This window comes from Cydia splendana, chromosome 26 (genome assembly GCF_910591565.1).
Source record: "Cydia splendana chromosome 26, ilCydSple1.2, whole genome shotgun sequence".
NCBI classification, from domain to species: Eukaryota; Metazoa; Arthropoda; class Insecta; order Lepidoptera; family Tortricidae; genus Cydia; species Cydia splendana.
The window spans coordinates 7,649,089-7,670,536 of record NC_085985.1 but is presented as its reverse complement, the minus strand read 5'-3'; the positions used below and the strand labels follow the sequence as shown (position 1 = coordinate 7,670,536).

Sequence of the window (21,448 nt, the reverse complement as noted above, 5' to 3'; positions counted from 1 at the left end):
CCCGAATATCCAAGCGTGCCCCACCCCCAGTAATTTTGGGCGAGGCCGAAGGCCGAGCTGCGGGAATGACGAACAAAGCAAAATCCTATACAAAAAGTGTGTTAAGCGAGCCCGAAGGGCGAGCTTCAGGCTGGGAGGCCGAAGGCCGACCCCGGCGGAGGGCCGAAGGCCCGGAGCCTCCACCCCGACTCCCAAAACGCGAGGCCGAAGGCCGAGCTGCGTGAATGCAGTTCCCCCAAGCGTTCTACAAAGTCAACTGTCTTGATAAGCGAAGCCGGCGGGCCGAAGGCCCGACGGCGAAGCGTCGAGGCTCGCGAAGGCCGAAGGCCGAGCTCCGCGTAGGGCCGAAGGCCCGAAGCGTCACACGAGAGGGGGAAGTTGGCCTACGGCCTTCGGCCTTCGGCCCGCCGTTTCGCTTGTCTAAGACACTTTTCCTATTGGGTCGTGTTTAAGCTCCAACTTCCCGCTTAAGCCCCGAAGCAAAACCAACCCTCCCAACTGTTTTAATAAGCGAAGCGGCGGGCCGAAGGCCCGACGCTGAGCTTCGAAACCCAGCGAAGGACGAAGGCCGAGCTCCGCGTAGGGCCGAAGGCCCGGAGCGTCCCTTACGAGTTCCCAAGCACGCGAGGCCAGGCCGAGCTGCGGGAATGTAGTGCTTTCACGCGGATCTTTTCGTCCTAGCAAAAGTACAACTTTATTTCTTTTTCCCTTTGGAAAACAAACTACTACTACAACAACAAAAACAACAGCACTAACAACAAACTACAAGAAGACCGCGGGGCCCTCGGGCCCCGCGCACAGGGCAAAATCTAGTCATACTATTTATTACCTCAGGAGCTACTAACACATACAGGTTGCTCCAAAGTAAAAAAATCGTAATTTGTTATGATACTTTGTATACTGATTCTAAATACCATTGACGTGTAAAATTGTATTGATTTTATGAATAAATTATTGAATATTGAATATAAATACCCTAATGCATGGACACCCTGTATATCAACTTGAAAGAGAATGTTCAATATTTCTTTATAGTGCGACTCCTTAGCTCGATTTAGTATGGAGGTAGAGTCTGGCTAATAAAAGATCAACCTGCAAAAATGCGGTCCTGGTCTGACCCATCCTAAATCCTGTCCCATCCGGCAGAAAGCACGAAACTTGGCATGCAAACTTCAAACTTCAACATTTATTCAGCAAATAGGCTGCAAGGGCACTATTACACGCTGCTAAAGAAATTTTCACTTCAAAAAGTTTTGAGATGTAATGTGAAACCAAGTCGGTTATTTAAATTAGTGACACCCCCTGGTGTTAAAACAGTATCAATAAGATATCTTTAATTTGTAATTTTTAGCGAGTTTTAGCGGTGGGCAAAGTAATCCGGTGATTTGGCATCCATACCAACATTGCCCACCACCAAAAACGGATTAGGGTTGTCACTTTCATCTAATTTACCCAACTTCGCATGTAAAATAAGGTTATGTTTGTACACTAAAGTAAGTTTATAAATATATACTGTATTTAATTTGTCTTATTATCCTTTACTTAGATGTTTTATCCCGTTAACTAATGAAAAACACAGCAAAAATCATATTTTTGGCCATTAAACTATTGTAACTAGGGCTTGCAATATCGGACGGTTTCCAATTCCGGAGCTGATTTTCGATATTGGGTCCCAATTCCGGAATTCCGGAACTGGTTCCGGAATTAGGGTTAGTAATATTTTTATTACATTTTTTAATAAAAAACAACAAAAAAAGTAAAATTTTAGTTAAGTTTAGTTTTAGTGGAATTGAATTTGAAGTATTATTAATCGAAAAATATTAATAATAAATAAACAAATAAATATTATAGGACATTACATTAGCACCTTATTACTATGGTCACTTTTATTCACTTCAATGATACGGCGTATTTATTTGGGGAAACTACGAATGCTGGATTGCTGGCATACCATTTGATGCCTAATTTTATATAATGTCTAAATATAATGGCTTCGTAGCCTACCTAGTGGCTCTCTGTTTACGAAGATGAAGGTCCTGATGAGGTTCCGATCTCGGTAAGGGCATTTATTGTGTTCATGTACCTATAACGATTATTTGTTCCTTAGTTAAGGTTGTTTTTATGTATTAAAGTTCAGCTGTACCTATTACCTTTATGCATTGCCGACTAGTGTCCAAAACGTAAGCCTTATTGACATGTAACCAAATGGGCTAAATGATTTCATTAGCGTTTCATTACAGGCTGGTGAGAAAAAGAAGCGTCAAGTAAATTTCTTGATTGCTTTTTCTAATGAAGTGTAAAATAATAACTTTAATGGCTCATAGACCTAATGTAAAACAGTAAGACAGTAACGTGCTTTACATGCTAAAAAGTTACGCTTTCCCAATTTGGTTTTTCCATACTAGTTCCTAATTCAGAATTTAATGTGCTGCTAGCTGCTACACTACAAAATCCGAAATCTTTCATTGAGGAAACTTCTTTCTGAATTGAGAATAAAATATCCAAATATTTATAAATTAATTCAAAAGTTTCATGTACGAGGTAAGATGCTGGGCAAGTAAATGTATGGCTTTGCTTTAGCAAGTATCCAAAGTAAATAATTCAATGGTTAAGTTAATGAGGCATGTTAGTTAATGCAGCATGCTGCTATTAGACTTCAGACTTTTGTCAGCGACGGCTAATAACACCAGCATAGTAAAATAGTAAAATCTAATAAAAGTACTTAAATCCAATTCCGGAATTTTCGATATTCAATTGTCTCAATTCCGGAATTGTAATATCGGAAAATTTGTCCGAGATTCCGGAATTTCGAAATTCCGGAATTCCGGAATGCAAGCCCTAATTGTAACAGATTTTCTCAAAAGTGACAACCCTAGCCTTTGTAAAATGCTTAGGCGAGCCTTATATGGAAATGAGCAAAAACGGGTAGGCAACATTGCCCAGCAAATTTATTTAAAAGTTTTTACACTTATCGCTAAGTTATTAACAGGGAATGGTAGGATTGCCCAAAACCAGTGATCCTTAGACATCGTCATCATACGAGCTGTATTTGAATACCAAATTGACGTGGGCAATGTTGGCGAAAACTCCGGATATCTTTGCCCACCCTCTAAAACGCAAAAAAATGGGTAAAAACACGATAAAAATATTTTTTCTTCAAATAAACTGATGCGTTTGATCACAATGGACGTGCTGAGCAAAAAAAGTAATTACGATTTGTTTTTTTTTTTGAGAAATTAGTGTTTTTTTTTAAATGCGGGCAAAGTTGGTGATAATGACCGGTACCTACTCTTCGAAGACCGCAAAAATATATGACATGCTCTTATGGTTCTACAAATAAGATCGTGTCAGATATTTTTGCGGCCTTCGTTGTGTGTTGTGTAACATAAATTGCAGGTGACTGTATATTAGGAATAATTATTTTATTTAGTTTCAACGAAAGTTTCAAGTTTAGTACGAAAATACTTCAGATATACAATATGCACAAAATGTAGACCTAATCGAAATAAAACATTGCTTTTTATAGTAAATTTTTTTTTAAAACATTCGATACATAGGTATACATAACAATAACCAGGCCACAGCGGTATTGGCCTGTAAGCTTTATCTCGGTCTCCAAAGCCGCAAAAACTCGCTAGTACTTCGTGCTGGTCTAGCCGTTATTTTTTCTTGAAGATTTTCAGAGAACAGCACGTACACGCATTATACATATAGACGGAACGAACGGCATAATCATAATCATTTATTCGTCGCAATCCATGGTATTACTTATACGAATTACATAACGCTTCCTCTTAATAGGCAATATTTTAAGATAAAAGTTCTATAATATATTACAAGATTACAATTGTCATCAAAATTAATTGACGTACAGAAGTCAAATACGTTTTTAAAATGACGCAAAATGAAAATTAATCCCAATCAGTAAAGGATGAGTCTTTAAACTTTTTTCATTTTAAGCGAGTTTTGATTTGAAGGAACATAATACTTAAATTCGACTGTAATCGTATTGTTTTAAGATAGTTTACTGAGGTTTTCAACCATTATGACCCGTAAATAACAGCAAATCAAATTTAAAGGAGACGCGAGCTGATATTTATGTACCCTATTTTTTGAAATACAATTTATCTACTGGTATACTTTCTCGTGTGCGTATATGATTTAATGTCAAATCAAGCTGTCATTTTTATTTGAAGAATTATACGTGTGCTCCGGTGCAGCCCCAGCGGGCATCTGACTTGAAGAAGAATTTTGAGTGATGTCGTCAATGTATGGAAATTGTTCGAAGGTTTACATTTGAGATTGAATTTCTGTGTTGTCTTTGTGAGTAAAAATATAAATCTTGAATTGTCTAGCTTTCAAAATCACACAATAATTCAATTACTGTCAATGACAAAATTGTTTTGCTTCTTTCTCAAACGGAACTCCATATTTTGATATTTTGATACTTTTAGTGTCGATTTGTAGAGAATAACAGCAAATTAAAAATATAATGGCATGAAGAGTCGGTACACGGTTTCTTCGTGAACAAATTTACCTGTAATAATAATAATTATAATATAATATATATTATAGTGGTTTTCCGGGTCAAGGTCCGGGTCCGAGTCCGGGTCCGAGTCTGAGTCCGAGTCCGGGTCCGAATCCGTGTCCGAGTCCGTGTCCGGGTCCGAGTCCGAGTCCGGTTCCGAGTCCGGTTCCGAGTCCGAGTCCGGGTCCTAGTCCGAGTCCGTGTCCGAGTCCGGGTCCGAGTTCGATTCCAAGTCCGGGTCCGAGTCCGGGTCCGAACCGGATCCGGGTATGAGTCCGGTTCTGGGTCCGAGTCCGGGTCGCAGTCCAAGTCAAAATCGAAATTAGAAATCACCAAACGTGTACTATGCGTCGTTGAAGAGTTTTGTTCTGGTCATCATCAGCAGTTCCACTTCATCAAATGCGACAGTTTTTAATGTAAATGCTTGATTTTATGATGAAAATACAAAAAAAATCTATACTTATGCCTTTAATATTTGAGGAGTTCCCTCGATTCCTTATGGATCCCATCATTAGAACTCGAGCTTGACAAAAATGTGACTTTAAAACTTGACTTGCTTAACAAACATAACGAAGAGGAAAAATCGCCAAACGTGAACTATGCGTGGTTGAAGAGTTCTGTTCTGGTCATCAGCAGCAGTTCCACTTCATCAAATGCGCCAGTTTTTAATGAAAATCCTTGATTTTCTGATGAAAATACAAAAATGTCTATACGCATGCCTTTAAGATTTGAGGAGTTCCCTCGATTTCTCATGGATCCCATCATCAGAACTCGAGCTTGACAAAAATGTGGCTTAAAAACTTGACTTGCTTAACAAACATAACGAAGACGACAAATCGCCAAACGTGAACTATGCGTCGTTGAAGAGTTCCGTTCTGATCATCATCAGCAGTTGCACTTCATCAAATGTCACTTTTTTGAATGTGTATGCTTAATTTGATGATAAAAACCCAAAAATCACTATATGTATGCGTTTAAAATTTGAGGAGTTCCCTCGATTCCTCATGGATCCCATCATCAGAACTGGGTTTTGACAAAAACGGAACCAATCTGTATGCATATACATACAATCAAAAAACTAATTTTCAAAATCGGTCCAGGAATGACGGAGATATAGAGTAACAAACATAAAAAAAAAAAAAAAAAACATACAACCGAATTGATAACCTCCTTCTTTGAGATTTGGAAGTCGGTTAACAAACTAATATTAGCCCAAAATCTAAAATAAATGAAGTACCGATCACATAAAAAGTAAAAAATTAAATTAAGTAAATAAAAACAGGAAGGTATCATAAAATGTTAATGAAGAGAAATTGTAAGAGATGGTATTATGCCAACCAACAACTGCAAAGTTTTTTAACATCGGTTTGTGGCAAATACTGTTTAGTTTATCTTTATTTTAAAACGAAAAATGTCAACTTGCATGTTTTCTCCACTGTACACAGAATAAGTAATATGATGTTACTATATCTCATATGTTCAGAATATTACTTGAATAAACTTATTATCCTATATAAAATGTGTGTTTTTATATTTCTAAACCCAGTTTCTAAGTAGATTGCACATACATTATAGTCACATTAAAATTCCATTTTGCGAAATAAAGAATTCAACATTTAACTTTGCAAAAGTAGATAATTGTTATTAGAATATTTTCTAAAAGCAATAAAAATAGATTAGGTTAGATTCGAGCTACAATGACATTAGGTTGGGTTCAAGGTAAGGTTGCAGGGCCTCAACAAGGGAAAAAAAGGGGGAGGGACTGTTGGCCTGGCTAAGTGAGCCGGAACTGACCCACTACTCCCTACTACTGCCGTAAGCAGGTAATGAATTCCCAATGTATTAGGTATAGGTTTAATAAATTATAAATATATTTCATTAATAACATAATAATATACAAATATGTAAAAGCATAAAGTAATAAATAAGCCTACAGTAATCACGTATACCGGTCCCACGGATGCGGATGTTGCTTACATAATCTCGTCTGTCAAGGAGTTTCGGCAGGAAAGGCCTTGGCAGACTTATATATTCATGAAATGAGGGTTCATACCTACCGACTGGAATTGGTTTCATGGCGGTATCAGATGGGTTAGTGTACGGTAACCGATGGTCATCTTGCTTATAATCTCGTCTGCCAAGGTGTTTCGGCAGGAAAAACCTTGGCAGACTTATATATTCCTAAAATGGGGGTTCATACCTACCGAATGGAATTGGTTTCATGGTGGTATCAGATGGGTTAGTGTAGGGTAACCGATGGCGACCTTGCTTACATAATCTCGTCTGCCATGGTGTTTCGGCAGGAAAAGCCTTGGCAGACTTATATATTCCTGACATGAGAGTTCATACCTACCGACTGGCATTGGTTTCATGGTGGTATCAGATGGGTTAATTTAGGGGTCCCGATGGTCACCTTTGAGAGCGTCTGCCAAGCACTTCCGGCAAAAAAAATAGTGGCAGACTTCGCTTTTCTGTGTCTACATGTAAATTTCTAACTGCTGCCATAACTACTATCTCGGTATCAGATGGGTTAAATCAGCCCCTTTTTTCGCACCGGAAGTGGCCTTCTTTTTCGTACTTTCGGCAAGTTCCGCCGTGGCAGACTATCGAATTCGGACTTAGCATAACTTTTCTGGGAAACCATTGTGCATTTCATCGTGGTATCAAGTCGGTTAGAAATTTTGCGGCCGGCTCTTCTACTATAAAAGCACTATTCAAACTATGTAACAAAGCTATAAAGAGAGACTACAACGAGCATAGGAAAAAAATTATTGAAAATAACCTAATAAAATATAGAAGCAGCAAAAGGGCTCAAAAAGAACTAACTACAAATAAAGAATGGATACAGAAACTCAAAAAAGGACAGACTGAAACCAAGACAAGAGATGACATCATAAATGTAGCTACGAAATTTTACAAGGAACTTTATAGTGACTATCCGGATATTAGACACAACGAAGAAGATGATTCCTGGGAAAATATACAAAGCAGTGACTTACAATCAATAAGTGAACAAGAAATAAGTGCACATATTAAAAAACTAAAAATGGAAAAAAGTCCCGGGCCCGATAACATCAGTAACGAAGTGTTAAAAATAGGTGCACCACTATTGCTTCCTTACCTGACACAAATGTTCAATGCGATATTTAGAGCAGAACAAGTTCCCAAACAATGGTGTATATCAGATATAGTTCTTCTCTATAAGAAAGGAGACCCACTAGACATTGGCAATTATAGGCCAATCAGCTTACTGTCTAGCATATACAAACTCTTCACATCAATACTGCTAAATCGCATAACACAGCAAATAGACAAAAATCAACCAGTTGAACAAGCCGGCTTCCGCAGTAGTTACTCCACTATAGACCATATACATACGCTACAACAAATTTTTGAAAAATACAGTGAGTTCAACCTTCCTCTGTATGTAGCCTTTGTTGACTATTTGACTTAGGTACTTGCTAATACAGTTGTATTGCATACCTAATTGTTTTCCATCATATTTTCCTCAACCTCAGTATTTTTTGTACCAAGACTGACTGAAATAGCAAGACACATTTGTACGTTTCCATGAAAATACAATGGAAAAAATTATGCACATCTGTACTGATATTGAGAAGCGAGTAATCATTTATTTAATAACATTTCAGCGGCAGGGCTTTACTACTTAGCTGAGCTGGTGGAAGAGTACACAGTGATGGCCAAATATGTGATCTCATGGACAGTTGCAGTAAGTACATTTCACCCATCTTTAGTAAAATAAATGATTTATGATTATGATTATGATTATGGAATCTTATAGTAGTATTGTATAGAATAACTATGAAGCTATTTTATAATAGCAGGTATATACAGACTGAATACAAAGGCGTAGCCAGCCAGTGACCTAAGTGGGGGAAAGTTGATTTGTATGCCCCTCTGCGGCCTCTGCCCCCACATAGGCCACAGAGGGGCATACAATGTATGTAAAATTTGAGTTCCCCCCTCACTATCTAGCTATCACGGTTCATGAGATACACAGCCTGGTGACAGACAGACGGACAGTGGAGTCTTAGTAATAGGGTCCCGTTTTTACCCTTTGGGTACGGAACCCTAAAAAGCTGCAAGATCTTGCGCTGTTATGACAAATATATCTTGCTAGTCCTCCCATAACTTTCAGTTTCAAATGCCTATATTTAATAGTGACCTCTTGTTATCATGATCAAATGATTTGTCATGATGAGTCACAATACCTACACCTACTAAATGATATGTCATTTTTATTTAGATAGATAGATCAAATCTTTATTTAACCACAATTGTGACACAAATAATAACAAGAGACAAAAGAGAGTTGTAAAGAGAGAATAAGTTTGTGGCAAAAATTTCATTTTTGGTACAAGCTTTTATCGCTGACTGTACTTTTCTTACGACAGACAACTAATACTCATCGAGACAATTCTAAAAACCCCTAACACAATTAGGTTGCGTTGTTTTATCACAGAGTTCCTATGGCCGCCTCCTGTCTCCATCATCAGATCAGCTCGATGGTACCATAATATTGCATTGTCATCCGATTTATACATGCATGCAAAATTTCAGCTCAATTGGAAACCGGGAAGTGGATCAAATTTAACTTGCAAGATTAACTTGCAGACAGACAGACAGACAGACAGACAACGGTCAGGTGAAAGTAAATAAAAGCTTGTAAAAAGGCAACATACAATTTGACACTAATAGCGATCCTGTCATCTGTCATGAGTGATCAATATTGCTCCTCACGATTATGTAGTTTTAATACCTTAATCGCAGTGAATGTGTCTTGAACCATCATTTTTGTTAACATTTTTGCAAACGTGAAGTGTGTTAGTGTTATCTCAGCACAAATAACTGTAAAAGTTCCGGAAAACAGTTCTAAAATAACGCGAGTGTCACTAATAGCTCTAAAGGATATTTATAACTACCCCCAATTTGGCAAGAGTGATCATGGATCTCAACTACCCCCATCATTTTTTATTGGAGTAGTGTTGCCATTAATCTAAAAATAAATCCCCCTAATCAACACTATGAGAGGAGGTGACAAGACCGAGCCAGCGAGCTCAGATTCACCCGATAACTCTAATTTAGCCCATCCAAAAAATGAAGACCAAAATAAACAATCAAATACCCAACTAAACATTAGAAACAAGGTGTACAGCCAACAAGTCTTCCATAAAAGCTTTTTTGAACCTAGGCAGAGCCGAAATTCTCCTAATAACCACCCATCTGGACCGGAGCCGGGGCCAGCTGAACAAACACAGGCCTCCCCTAACAACAATATGCAAACTGAATCTCAGTCTCCAACAATATGCAATAATGATACCCCAAAACCACCTACTTGGCAACGCGTGCCACAACCCAAGAAAAGAAAAATCTGTAGCTCCCCACCACAAGCACCGGCAGCGCCGAACCCCTCAGGGATCTCGACCCAAAATAGATATGAGAATCTTCCAATGGACCAAGCCGATGAGAATGTCGTTGAACCGGCAACGGCGGTAAACTCGAACAGACCCCCTCCAATCGTCCTATATGGGATCGAAGATTTAAATGAATTGTCCAAGCTAATAACCAAGGCTGTTGACCCACAATGCTTCAGGTTTAAAATCGTGAACAAAAATCTACTACGTGTTCTAATCGATACTACTGAAAACTACAAAACAATCATCGATACAATAAGACAGAACGGTCTCATTGGCCATACTTTCACCAGAAAAGATAAGAAATGCTACCGCATTGTCATCAAAAATCTTCACCATACCACTCCACACTCTGCTATCATTGAAGCAGTAGAAAACACTGGCAATAAAGTCAGCGGCGAGATAATAAATTGTTACCGTGGCCCGGAAAAAACACCTACCACAACCTTCTTCGTAAACGTCGTACCTAGCGATCTTAACAAAGAACTTAAAAACATTAACTACATATATCATCAACGTATAAAAATTGAGGAGGCACGAAAATCCAACACAATAGTGCAATGCCACAGATGTCAACAATATGGGCATACTAAAAACAATTGTATGAGACCATACCGGTGCGTGAAATGCGCAGAAGGCCACAAATCATCCGAGTGCAAAAAAGACAGAAAAACACCTGCCAAATGCGCCTTATGCTCCTGCGACCATCCAGGCAACTATAAGGGTTGTGAAATCTATAAACAAATTGCTGCTCGTAGAAACAAATATACTGCCAATAGAAACGCTGTACCCTCCCATCCAATTGTTATTCCAACTGCACCAGTTTACCAACATGCCTCTTCTCAGTCCGTCTCTGGCGAACACAGCACCGACGAGATCAGCGATCAAAGGACATATACAAAAATAAGTACCGGAATGCCTAATATTCAGAGCACCCTAGCCAATCAACAAATTAATACTGGACTTGAAAATCTCCTAATGAAACAATCTGAAAAGATGGACTTACTAATTCAACAAATAGGGTCCCTAGTGGGCCTTTTAACAACACTCGTCACGAAATTAGCAAAATGACCTCCTTGCGCATTGCTGCATGGAACATCAACGGTCTAGCGCCGAACATTCAAGAACTTGAACTATTTTTAAAATTGAATCAAGTGGACGTCTGCCTAATATCAGAAGCTCACACAACCTCTAGAAGTCGGATATGTATATCTAACTGTTGCGTATACTCGACGCCGCATCCAGACGGTGGGGCTCATGCTGGCTGCGCTATCGTAATAAGAAACTGCATCAAACACTGCCTTCTGGACTCCTACGTAAGCGACCACTTGCAAGCTACTACTATACGGATAGAAGATCGATCTGGACCCCTGAATATCTCAGCAATTTATTGCCCGCCTCGTCACTCCATAAAAGAGCCTATGTTCACGGACTTTTTCAAAACCTTGGGTAACCGTTTCGTTGCCGGAGGCGACTGGAATGCAAAGCACACCTTTTGGGGTTCCAGACTGACTGTCACAAGAGGGCGCGAACTAAAAAAGAGTGTCGACATGAATCATCTTGTACCACTATCCTCTGGAAAACCTACGTACTGGCCTTCAGACAGCCGAAAAACTCCGGACCTGCTGGACTTCTTCATAACGAAGAACATATGCCAGCAGTATGTTCAAATTACGTCCAGTCTCGATGGCTCATCAGACCATACTCCAGTAATCCTTACGCTAAGCGCGACGATTTTATCCCACGCTGGCAATCATGAATGTCTCTACAATCGCAAAACTGACTGGAACTACTTCCGAGAATATCTCAACAACAATATTAATTTAAAAATTCGCCTTAAAGATCACGAAGACGTGGAAAAGGCATGCCTATACATTACAAACCTAATTCAAGTGGCTGCGTGGCGCAGTACTCCTGAGCTGACAAAACCAACTAGCCATGTTTCAATTCCGATTCATATTCGTGAGAAATTACGAGAAAAACGTCGACTTCGCCGAGTCTGGCAAACCTCGCGCCTCAAGGAGGACAAGACCCGTCTTAACCGAGCGATCAAGGAACTTAAAGAACTACTCTCTGACTGTACCAATGAAACTATCAAACGACGATTGGAAAATATGTCGCCTTCAGCTTGCGGTGAACACTCCCTCTGGAAAGCAACACGAGACCTGCAGCAACCTCAACAATGTATTCCGCCTCTCAGGACTGCCAACACCTGGGCACGAACCGACTCAGAAAAAGCTGAACTATTTGGCAACCACCTAGCTGAAGTCTTTAAACCCAATGATGCAACCACTCCAGAAGACGCTGAAATAGACCTGATAATCAATCAAGACCTGCAGTTATGCCTACCCCTGCGACCAACATCTCCTGGGGAACTATCGAAAGAAATTGCGACTATGGATCCTAAAAAAGCTCCAGGCTTCGATTTAATAACCCCTAAAATACTTAAAGAGCTGCCCAGGAAATGTATTGTATTTCTCGCAATCCTCATCAATGCCACATTTAGAGTTTGCCACTTTCCTGCTCTATGGAAGGTATCCCAAATTGTTATGATACACAAGTTTGGTAAACCGGCCACCGAAGCGTCGTCCTATCGCCCCATAAGCTTGACTCCGGTCCTATCAAAACTCTGGGAGAGGATCATTTTAACCCGTTTAAAATATCACCTAGACGAACAACAGACCATACCTAACCACCAATTTGGATTCCGCAAGCAGCACTCAACTGTTGAACAAGTTCACCGAGTATACTATTCAATACGACAATGTTTTGAACGCAAGGAATACTGTTCGGCAGCATTTCTCGATGTACAACAGGCTTTTGACCGGGTCTGGCACAAAGGACTCCTTTATAAAATCAAGAAACTATTACCACACAGTTTTTATCCAATAATGGCATCGTATCTCCATGAAAGGATGTTCCAGGTGAAACAAGGTGAAGCTAGATCTTCTCTACATTTCTGCCGTGCAGGAGTACCTCAAGGATCCGTTCTTGGCCCGATACTATATAATATATTTACTTGTGACTTACCCCAGTCTAACAACATTCATGTGGCCACCTTTGCTGATGATGCTGCATTTCTCGCGTGCCACAACGATCCTAATGTAGCAAGTAGAATTCTGCAAGCGCAGCTTGACAAAACCTACGAATGGTTAAATAAATGGCGTATCAGGGCTAGTGCTCCTAAATCGCATCACATGACTTTTACACTAAGGCATGAAACTTGCCCGCCAGTCAAACTAGGAGATTCTGAATTGCCGCAACCATCCTGCGTCAAATACCTTGGGTTTTACTTGGATCGAAGGATGACCTGGAAGGAACATATAAAACACAAACGAGGAGAAGTAAACAACAGATTCAGAAACCTACTATGGCTCCTTGGTAGACAATCCGCACTATCTCTGAGCAACAAATTAAGAGTATATTGCTCAATCATCAAACCAATCTGGACATATGGGATCCAGATATGGTCTTCTGCTAGCAAATCAAACATCCTCTGCCTTCAAAGAGCCCAAAATAATATTTTAAGGGTTTTGTGTGCTGCGCCTTGGTTCACTCGTAACAGTGAAATCCACGAATACCTAGAAATGCCGACTGTCCTTGAAGAGGCAAAACGCTATAATGATATCTACAAGGATCGCCTGATCATGCATCCAAATCCACTGACCATCCCATTACTTAAACCGGACTATGTCAGGCGACTTAAAAGAGCTGATGTGCTGGATATTTAATGGAGGGTAGGGCAATGGCCCTATCATTCTGGAAACGTCATACATATTTCCCTGATCCAATCTGATTATAGTCTTGCGACTGATTGCAGATATTATATAAGGAAAAAAAAAAAAAAAAAAAAAAAAAAAAAAAAAAAAAAAAAAGCGATGTACATAGTTATTTTACATTAGTAATGTGTTGTGGTAAAGAATAGGCGCTGACTCAGCATAAATACAGCGGAGACCGCATCACTGTTCTTCTGTCAGAACCTTAAATATTTCTAATATTTCCAGATAGTCACACTCATCCACATCGGGCTGCTGATCTTCGAAGAGCTGCCCCTCCACATGGACATCCTAGGCATCATCCAGCAGGCCCTACACGCCCTGCTACTCAGAGAGTTCCCCGCGGTGCGGGTGGCCAGCGCACCTTTTATTGCGGCAGTCGGGACGCTTGTAGCACACCACTATTATGCGTTGAAGTTCTTTGGCACTGTGCATTACACATTTTCAGAGGTTAGTTGATTACACAAAATTAAGTTTGGTACAAGTTTTTAGGGTTCCGTACCCAAAGGGTAAAAACGGGACCCTATTACTAAGACTCCACTGTCCGTCTGTCCGTCTGTCACGAGGCTGTATCTCATAAAATATACGCAAGTAAGTATAACAGGTTTTAGCACTTATTGACTAGCACGTTAGCTTTTCGAGGATTAGCAAAGTAATATTTTGGTTTTAATTGACGAAAATACTAACTGGAAAATGTTACAAATCAAATCCAAATGAAGATTATTGAATATTTATTGTACAAAATCACCGTTTAAAAATGTATAATAAAATTTGCATCAACTTACTTTGCCACTGTGACTAATTGTACTTTGACGACCGATCTGGCCTAGTGGGTAGTAACGCTGCCTGCTAAGCTGAGGGTCCTGGGTTCGAATCCCGGTAAGGGCATTTATTTGTGTGATAACACATATATTTGTTCCTGAGTCATGGGTGTTTTCTATGTATATAAGTATGTATTTATCTATATAGGTATGTTTATCGTCGCCTAGCACCCATAGTACAAGCTTTGCTTAGTTTGGGGCTAGGTTGATCTGTGTAAGATAAGATGTTCCCTAATATTTATATATTTACTGTTGTGGATAAAATGCAATTTTCTCATCAGTTCTTCAAGAATGAAGAGAATCTTTACAAGCCGGTGTGGTGAAAATGTATGAACTAAAGTTGGTCAAGCAGATCTTGTCAGTAGAAAAAGGTGGCAAATTTGAAATCTATATATATGGCGTCGAGACACTAGGTCCGTGGGGTAGGGGGGCTCGGGGGCTCCACAAGGAGCTCGGCAAACGCCTAAGGCAGGCCACAGGTGACCCTCGCGCGGGCAGCTTTCTCGCGCAAAGATTGGTCATAGCAATCCAGCGCGGGAACGCTGCCTGCGTGATGGGCACCTTACCAAGGGCGCAAAATTTTTTAGTCTTAGTTTGTGGCATCTATATTTATTAACTCCAGGTGTTGGCGTACTTCACACTATGCCTGTGGATGGTGCCATTCGCTCTGTTCGTGTCACTGTCAGCCAACGACTACGTGCTGCCCACTACGGGGGAGAAACAACCACTACTCAGTAAGTTGAAACTTGACAGACTTCAACCCACCTTATCTTATCTTTTGGGCACTTACGATCATACCCCGGTGCAAAGAGAAGAAGAGACCATCTTTTCGAGCGATGGCGCCATAGCTTTGGCCTACTCTCGAGTAGATGGTGATACTTTTTGACACTAAACAAATTAAATTTGACACTAAACATATCAGTAAAAAAATAAGGATCATAGTCGTTCTAAAAGTGTTAATCATTTGTGTCCAAAGATGGCAGTAAATGTACTGACTACATCATTTACTTTGACAATATTCCTCTATTTCAAATTCTCTTTGCCCGGTGGGTGGGGCAACGATTTCGTGTATTTATAACTAACTCGTGTCTCTTTCGACCAACAACTATATTCTGCCCACTACTAGGGAAAAACAACCACTACTTCGTAAAAGAGTTAAACCCACAGTTTCTTTGGGACCGTTTGTACGTGACCTATGGGACCGTGGGTACCTATTCCACCTCTCCAATTTCTTTGTCGAATCTGTATTTGCGTCTCACATTTTGCTTAATGAGAGAATGAGCCAACCAACTGACCTAGGCTGGGTTTCCACCTGTCCAATTTATTGGTCCAATGTGCATTGCATCTAACTCTCTCATTAAGCAAAATGTGAGACGCAAATACAAAATGGACCAAGATATTGGACGGATGGAATACCACCTATAGTTGGTTTTTATTAGCATTAGAAAGAAGGTAAGCGATCTTGACATGTCTTATAATTGAAAAACGGTTTTTAAAAATCAATAACTATTACTTATGAAAGCGGAAGAATATAAATGATCGTATTAGATTCATGATTGTTACATATTTGCCGTGACTTATTTTTAAAACGTGTTTTTCAATCAAAAGACACATCAAGATTGTTTACCTTCTTTCTAATTCTAAAAAAACTAACTATTTATAATAATCGCATATATTTTATGATTTGGTTTAGCCAATACATGTTTAAATGTAGCTTTATTTCATTTATATACAGGTGTATACGAGAGCATTGAACGTAATCGTAGTTGGGTGCCGTACCATGTTCTAATAGATCGAAGAATCACGGAAGCAAGTAAATGTTGACAAAATATATCATTGTTTAATAGTTTGTCATAGGACTGTCTCATTTCAATCATAGACAGAGAGAATCATACTATCTTTGTCTCACACTAGTACAGTGAAGTGTAAAAATATGGGTGTAGCCAACTTACTCAAAAATATGTCCCATAGTTCTTAATTCGCTGACATAAGAGCTATGGGACATATTTTTGAGATGGTTTGTGCACCCATATTTTTACAGTTGACTGTACTAGTACCCAAAAGAAAAGGATGAGTATAATTTTCCTGGTTCTTACTGACTGACAAATTGGTTTGACTAACTATAAATATAGTTGTGCTTTAAAATACTGGACGTGTGTACATTTGTGTCGTTTCCAAGCACCACGACACTACTACTACTAGCGCCATCTATTAGGAAAGAACTGAGCGACTGAGTTACTGGCCGAGTTAAAGAGTGAGCGAGTTCAGTCAAAAGATATAGTTCATTTAAATCACTCATTCGTGAACGACACATGTCTAAAAACAATGTTCTTTATATTTAAAACTAAAACACCACCGGAATATTAGGCACGTGTGCATGTATGAGAAAATGGTAAATGATTTGTTATACTAGATGGCGCTAGTAGTAATCAAAACTATAGTTCGTTCGTTCGTAGCATTAGAAAGAAGGTAAGCGATCTTGACATGTCTTTTAATTGAAAAACGCATTTTAAAAATCAGTAACTATTATTTATGAAAGCAGAAGAATATAAATGATCGTATTAGATTCATAATTGTTACAAATTTGCCGTGATTTATTTTTAAAACGTGTTTTTCAATAGAAAGACACATCAAGATTGTTTACCTTATTTCTAATGCTAAAAAACGAACTATAAGGAAGTATCTGACTAGTTTTGACGGCTGAATTTTATCGGAAAACAGTTCATGTGAATAATAGTTAATACATTTAAATAAATTCACACCACATATACTCGTATAGTTGAATCATCGAGAGCGTGGAATTGCATATGTATGTATTGTTTGTTTACAGGCATTCTATATTTGAATTTTCTATTTTCTTGTACTATCAGCATACAACCACTACAAATGCAATTCCATCTTCTCGATAATTCAACTATATCTCTAATAATTATTAATTTTGTAGCAGCAGTTTTGTAGCAATTAGGGTAGACTTTGACTAGATTTCATACAAAAAAATACGTTTAATCACATATTATTTATTTATTTATTATGAGCCCATACTGTCCCACTGTTGGGCAAAGGCCTCCCTCTTATTCTTCCACTTATCCCTATCCTCAGAAGTCTCCCACCAGTCTCTGTCAATATCACATTATTATATATATATAAAAAAACAAATTTTGTCTATATACTTCCCACTGCTTGGCACAGGCCTCATCTCAAGCAAGCCCTCTCGAGTTTCCCCACTCCCCACGCTCGCCCAATGCGGGTTGGGGACTTCACCTTTGAATTTTGGTACGAGCCAGGATTTGAACCCGCGACCTCCGGATTGAAAGTCATACGTCAGATCCACTCGGCCACCACCGCTACGTTTGCAATAAAAGTAATATTTTGACATTATTTCCAGGTGATAACAACGTGGTGACGGATTACCTGTCTCGCAAGTCCAAGCGGTACTCGCTCCTCTCGTTCTTCAGCTTCGCCAAGGACTCGATACTGCCGCAGCGGAGCAAGAAAGCTTTTTAGACTACTCTCTAACATAATATACTAGTGGTAGTGATCCGCCCCGGCATCGCACGAGAACCCTTAACCTTTTGGACGCCAAACGGCGCATCCATTTGCCGTGCCACTGACGCCAAGGGGGTAAAATTTAGTTTTGTAAATAAATAATGCCAACCTAAAAGTGCGGTGATTTTCAATAGATTTTCATCAAACAACGATCGACCCCAAATGCCGTCTTTGGCGTCGTTGTCACGATTTTGCGTTGACGTCAATTGCCGTCTGTGGCGTTCAAAAGGCTAAAACGATAGAAAACACGGAACTTACATTGAACGACATCACAGTTATATGTTGCCAGCAACAGCATAGAGTAATAGAGTCAGACCAAGAAAAGTCTGCAGCGGATTTGATAGGCCACGCAGTGCAAATGTTATTTCAACGTCATAATTTCATAGAAGTTTGTCGTTTAAAATAACACTTGCACTGCCTGGGCTACCAAATCAGCTGCAGACTTTTCTTCGTCTGACTCTATAAGTAAAGAAAGAGTGGTAACTCCATACATCAGTTTTCTTACCAAAACGCGAGTTATTTCGTAGTCGACATCTAGCGTCAAGTAGTGAAACTATCAGTACCGTTACTTGACACCAAGATGTCACAAGTGTCGCAACTGACGAAAAATGTACTGATAAAACAATTTACAACTAATATTATAAGCAGAAGTAGTTAAAAATAGACATCCGGTTAATCCGGTTATGATAAAAGCTGAGAGTTAGAGTTTTCGTCCGTCGCGACATCTATTGTCAACTAGCAGTACTGATAAATTTTGCTACTTGACGCTAAATGTCGACTACGAAATAACTCGCGTTATGGTAAGAAAACTGATGTATGTAGACTTGTAGAGTCGGACCAAAAAAAGTCTGCAGCGGATTGACTCTAGTTACCATAGTGGTAAGAAATAGTTCTTTACTTATTTTTCTCTATGGTTGCCAGTGATACATCATGAGCCCTGATACACACACACCTGTGTAATTTAAATTCTAACGTTTTTCATGTGTATCGTGGCCTATTTCATTAACCGTTTACTCTATGGTTTACTCCTTTAATGGGTAAAGGCAAGATATTTGCCGTCAGATTTTTTTTTTCTCTATGAACGCGTTGTCAGTTACTGTTACTATAAATTTTAGTTCACATTGGAGAATATACTCGTACCAATCTACGAATAAAAGGAGACCTCCAGGAGAGTAAAATGTTAATTCTTTGGCAAGATCTTAGATATTTTGATATTGCCTACTTTTGAACAAAAATATCTATGAATAAAATCGGGTACAGATGTAATGCATAATTATTTTCCATCGTATTTACACGGAAACATACGAACGTGCCTTGCTTTCAGTCAGTCTCGGTACAAAAAGTACTGTGGTCGACTGAAGTAGCATGACAAATACGAGCGTTTCCGAGAAAATGCGATGGAAAACAATTATGCTACATCTGTGCGCTTGATCTTGTTAATAATCATAATTGTCATATTTCAAACGTCAAATTAATGCTTTTAAACATTAAAATATCTTACTAATTTATTTGAACAAATTAAATTATTTCAGAAAAATATTTTAATTTGTTTTTTATCAAGTAGAAAACACTACTATATAAATTATAAACTGAAATAAATGTCATATACTAAGAAAAAGTGACCAAGGCCTCTAGTGCCCCAGGCTGGAATCGAACCAGCGTCCTCTGCTATCGCGGCAGGTGCCTAAGCCACTCGGCCACCGGGCCACAGCGGCATAGGTCAAATTTTCCAAGTATATGCACTTCTTACTGAAGGCTTATGGCGCCCCCTGGCCATCTCTAAGGTAGAACAGTATGGTTCAGACCTTCTAACTAGATCACTCATGTGATACCGAGCTAGCGAGAGAGAGTTTATAAAGAGAGGGTTTAGTTTATTTCAGTTTAAAATATCTTATTTTATAAACATTGACGTATTATATCTAAGGACTGGCCATTAGGGCATTAAAAATGGTACTAGTTCAGCGGTGTCACTCACGAATTCGAGCCAATCGTGCAGCCTAACGCAACTATGATGCGAACTCATCAACCAGTCGCGTGCTTGATGCGAACTCGTCAACCAATCGCGCGTGCTTGATGCGAACTCGTCAACCAATCGCGTTGTAGGATGTAAGTAAATTGAGGTAGATATGGTACCAGGCGCACGATCGTGAGCCATTAAATATAGGTTCCGGAACCTATATTTAGTTAGGATTGTACTCGGAGTCACAGCGTTCGGACGTCTACACACACACGCAAATTCGACATTTATTTGTAACAAATAAATAGGCGAATAAGGCGGCCCGGCATCCGCCGGAGGGGACAGCGAAACCACTAGAGCCATCGTCGTTGGTGTGCCCTCGCCACATCTCCCGATCCCGGTCCCGCTAAAACGGACGCCCCGGGGGAGGGAATGTGGGGACTGGCTTAGCCGGCGACGACGAGCGTCGCGCGAACCCGAGAAGTCGCCTTCATATGGAGGAAGAAAAGAAGAAACGCGTGGGTAGACCGCGATCTCGGTCTCGCGGTCTACCCTCATCAACTAGATCGACATCGCGGAGGCGGGGAGCATCACCGCTGCCACCGGTGGACATGGAGGGTAGTTGGGGATCAGGGTTTTTCCAACTACCCCCCGGATTTGACCCCGGCTCACTGGAGGGCAGCGAGGACCCAGACCTCGCCGAGTTCACCGCAGGCGACGCCCCCGCCTCCCGCGCCCCTACCCCCGCCCTGGAGGGGCCCGAGGACACTGACACTGAAACAACAGAAACAGCGGACCAGCTTTTGCCGGAACCCACGACGCGGCCCTTCTCGCCCGTGTCGCCCGCTGGCCCTCCCGAGTCCCCAATGGACCTGCTGCAATCTGACACGATTGTGGTGGCCCATATGATGGGGACCGAACTGGCATCGGCGGGCCTGAAGGCGTGGATGGCCGCTTACATCCGCATTTCATCCCACCTACTAGGGATGCACACGGAGCTTCAGCCCGAGGACCTCCCATTTCTCGAGTTCCTGAGGGCCAACCCGGCCGTACTGAGGCCACCGAAGAGACCCGTCGAGAGCCCTGCGCAGGGGCAAGAAGACGGCAAGAGGCACTGCAACAAACCTACACCACCGAGGGACCCCAGATTGCGCCGCCGATCTAGGTCGGCAGGAGGAGACGCGCCACGGGAACCCTACCAGCCCCCACAAACGATCGCCCCCTGGAAGGCCCCGTCTCCCACTTCAATCCTGGTGAGATGCGGTCTGAAGGGAGTGGTCCAGAGGAGGCTAGAAGTCTTCCCGCTACAACCGGAGGAGCCACCAGCCCCCGCACCCGCGGAGGCTCAAGCAAAGAAAGCCCCCGCCAGCGAGGGCCAGCACGCC

General features: G+C 40.6%; 1 protein-coding gene across 2 annotated transcripts in view; it reads left to right on the top strand.

The window, feature by feature from the left end:
- Positions 1-19,974, top strand: part of LOC134803053 (protein TEX261) — a 28,240-nt gene extending 8,266 nt beyond the window's left edge. The window contains exons 2-5 of one of the 2 annotated variants that reach the window (XM_063775757.1): positions 8,179-8,258; positions 13,968-14,189; positions 15,183-15,294; positions 17,946-19,974. In XM_063775757.1, coding sequence (XP_063631827.1) covers positions 8,179-8,258; positions 13,968-14,189; positions 15,183-15,294; positions 17,946-18,064 — 533 coding nt within the window. In that variant the 3' untranslated portion in view covers positions 18,065-19,974. Of the gene's footprint in view, positions 1-8,178; positions 8,263-13,967; positions 14,190-15,182; positions 15,295-17,945 lie in introns of both variants that reach the window. The other variant, XM_063775758.1, reaches the window with a different exon arrangement.
- Positions 19,975-21,448: the final 1,474 nt, after the last annotated feature.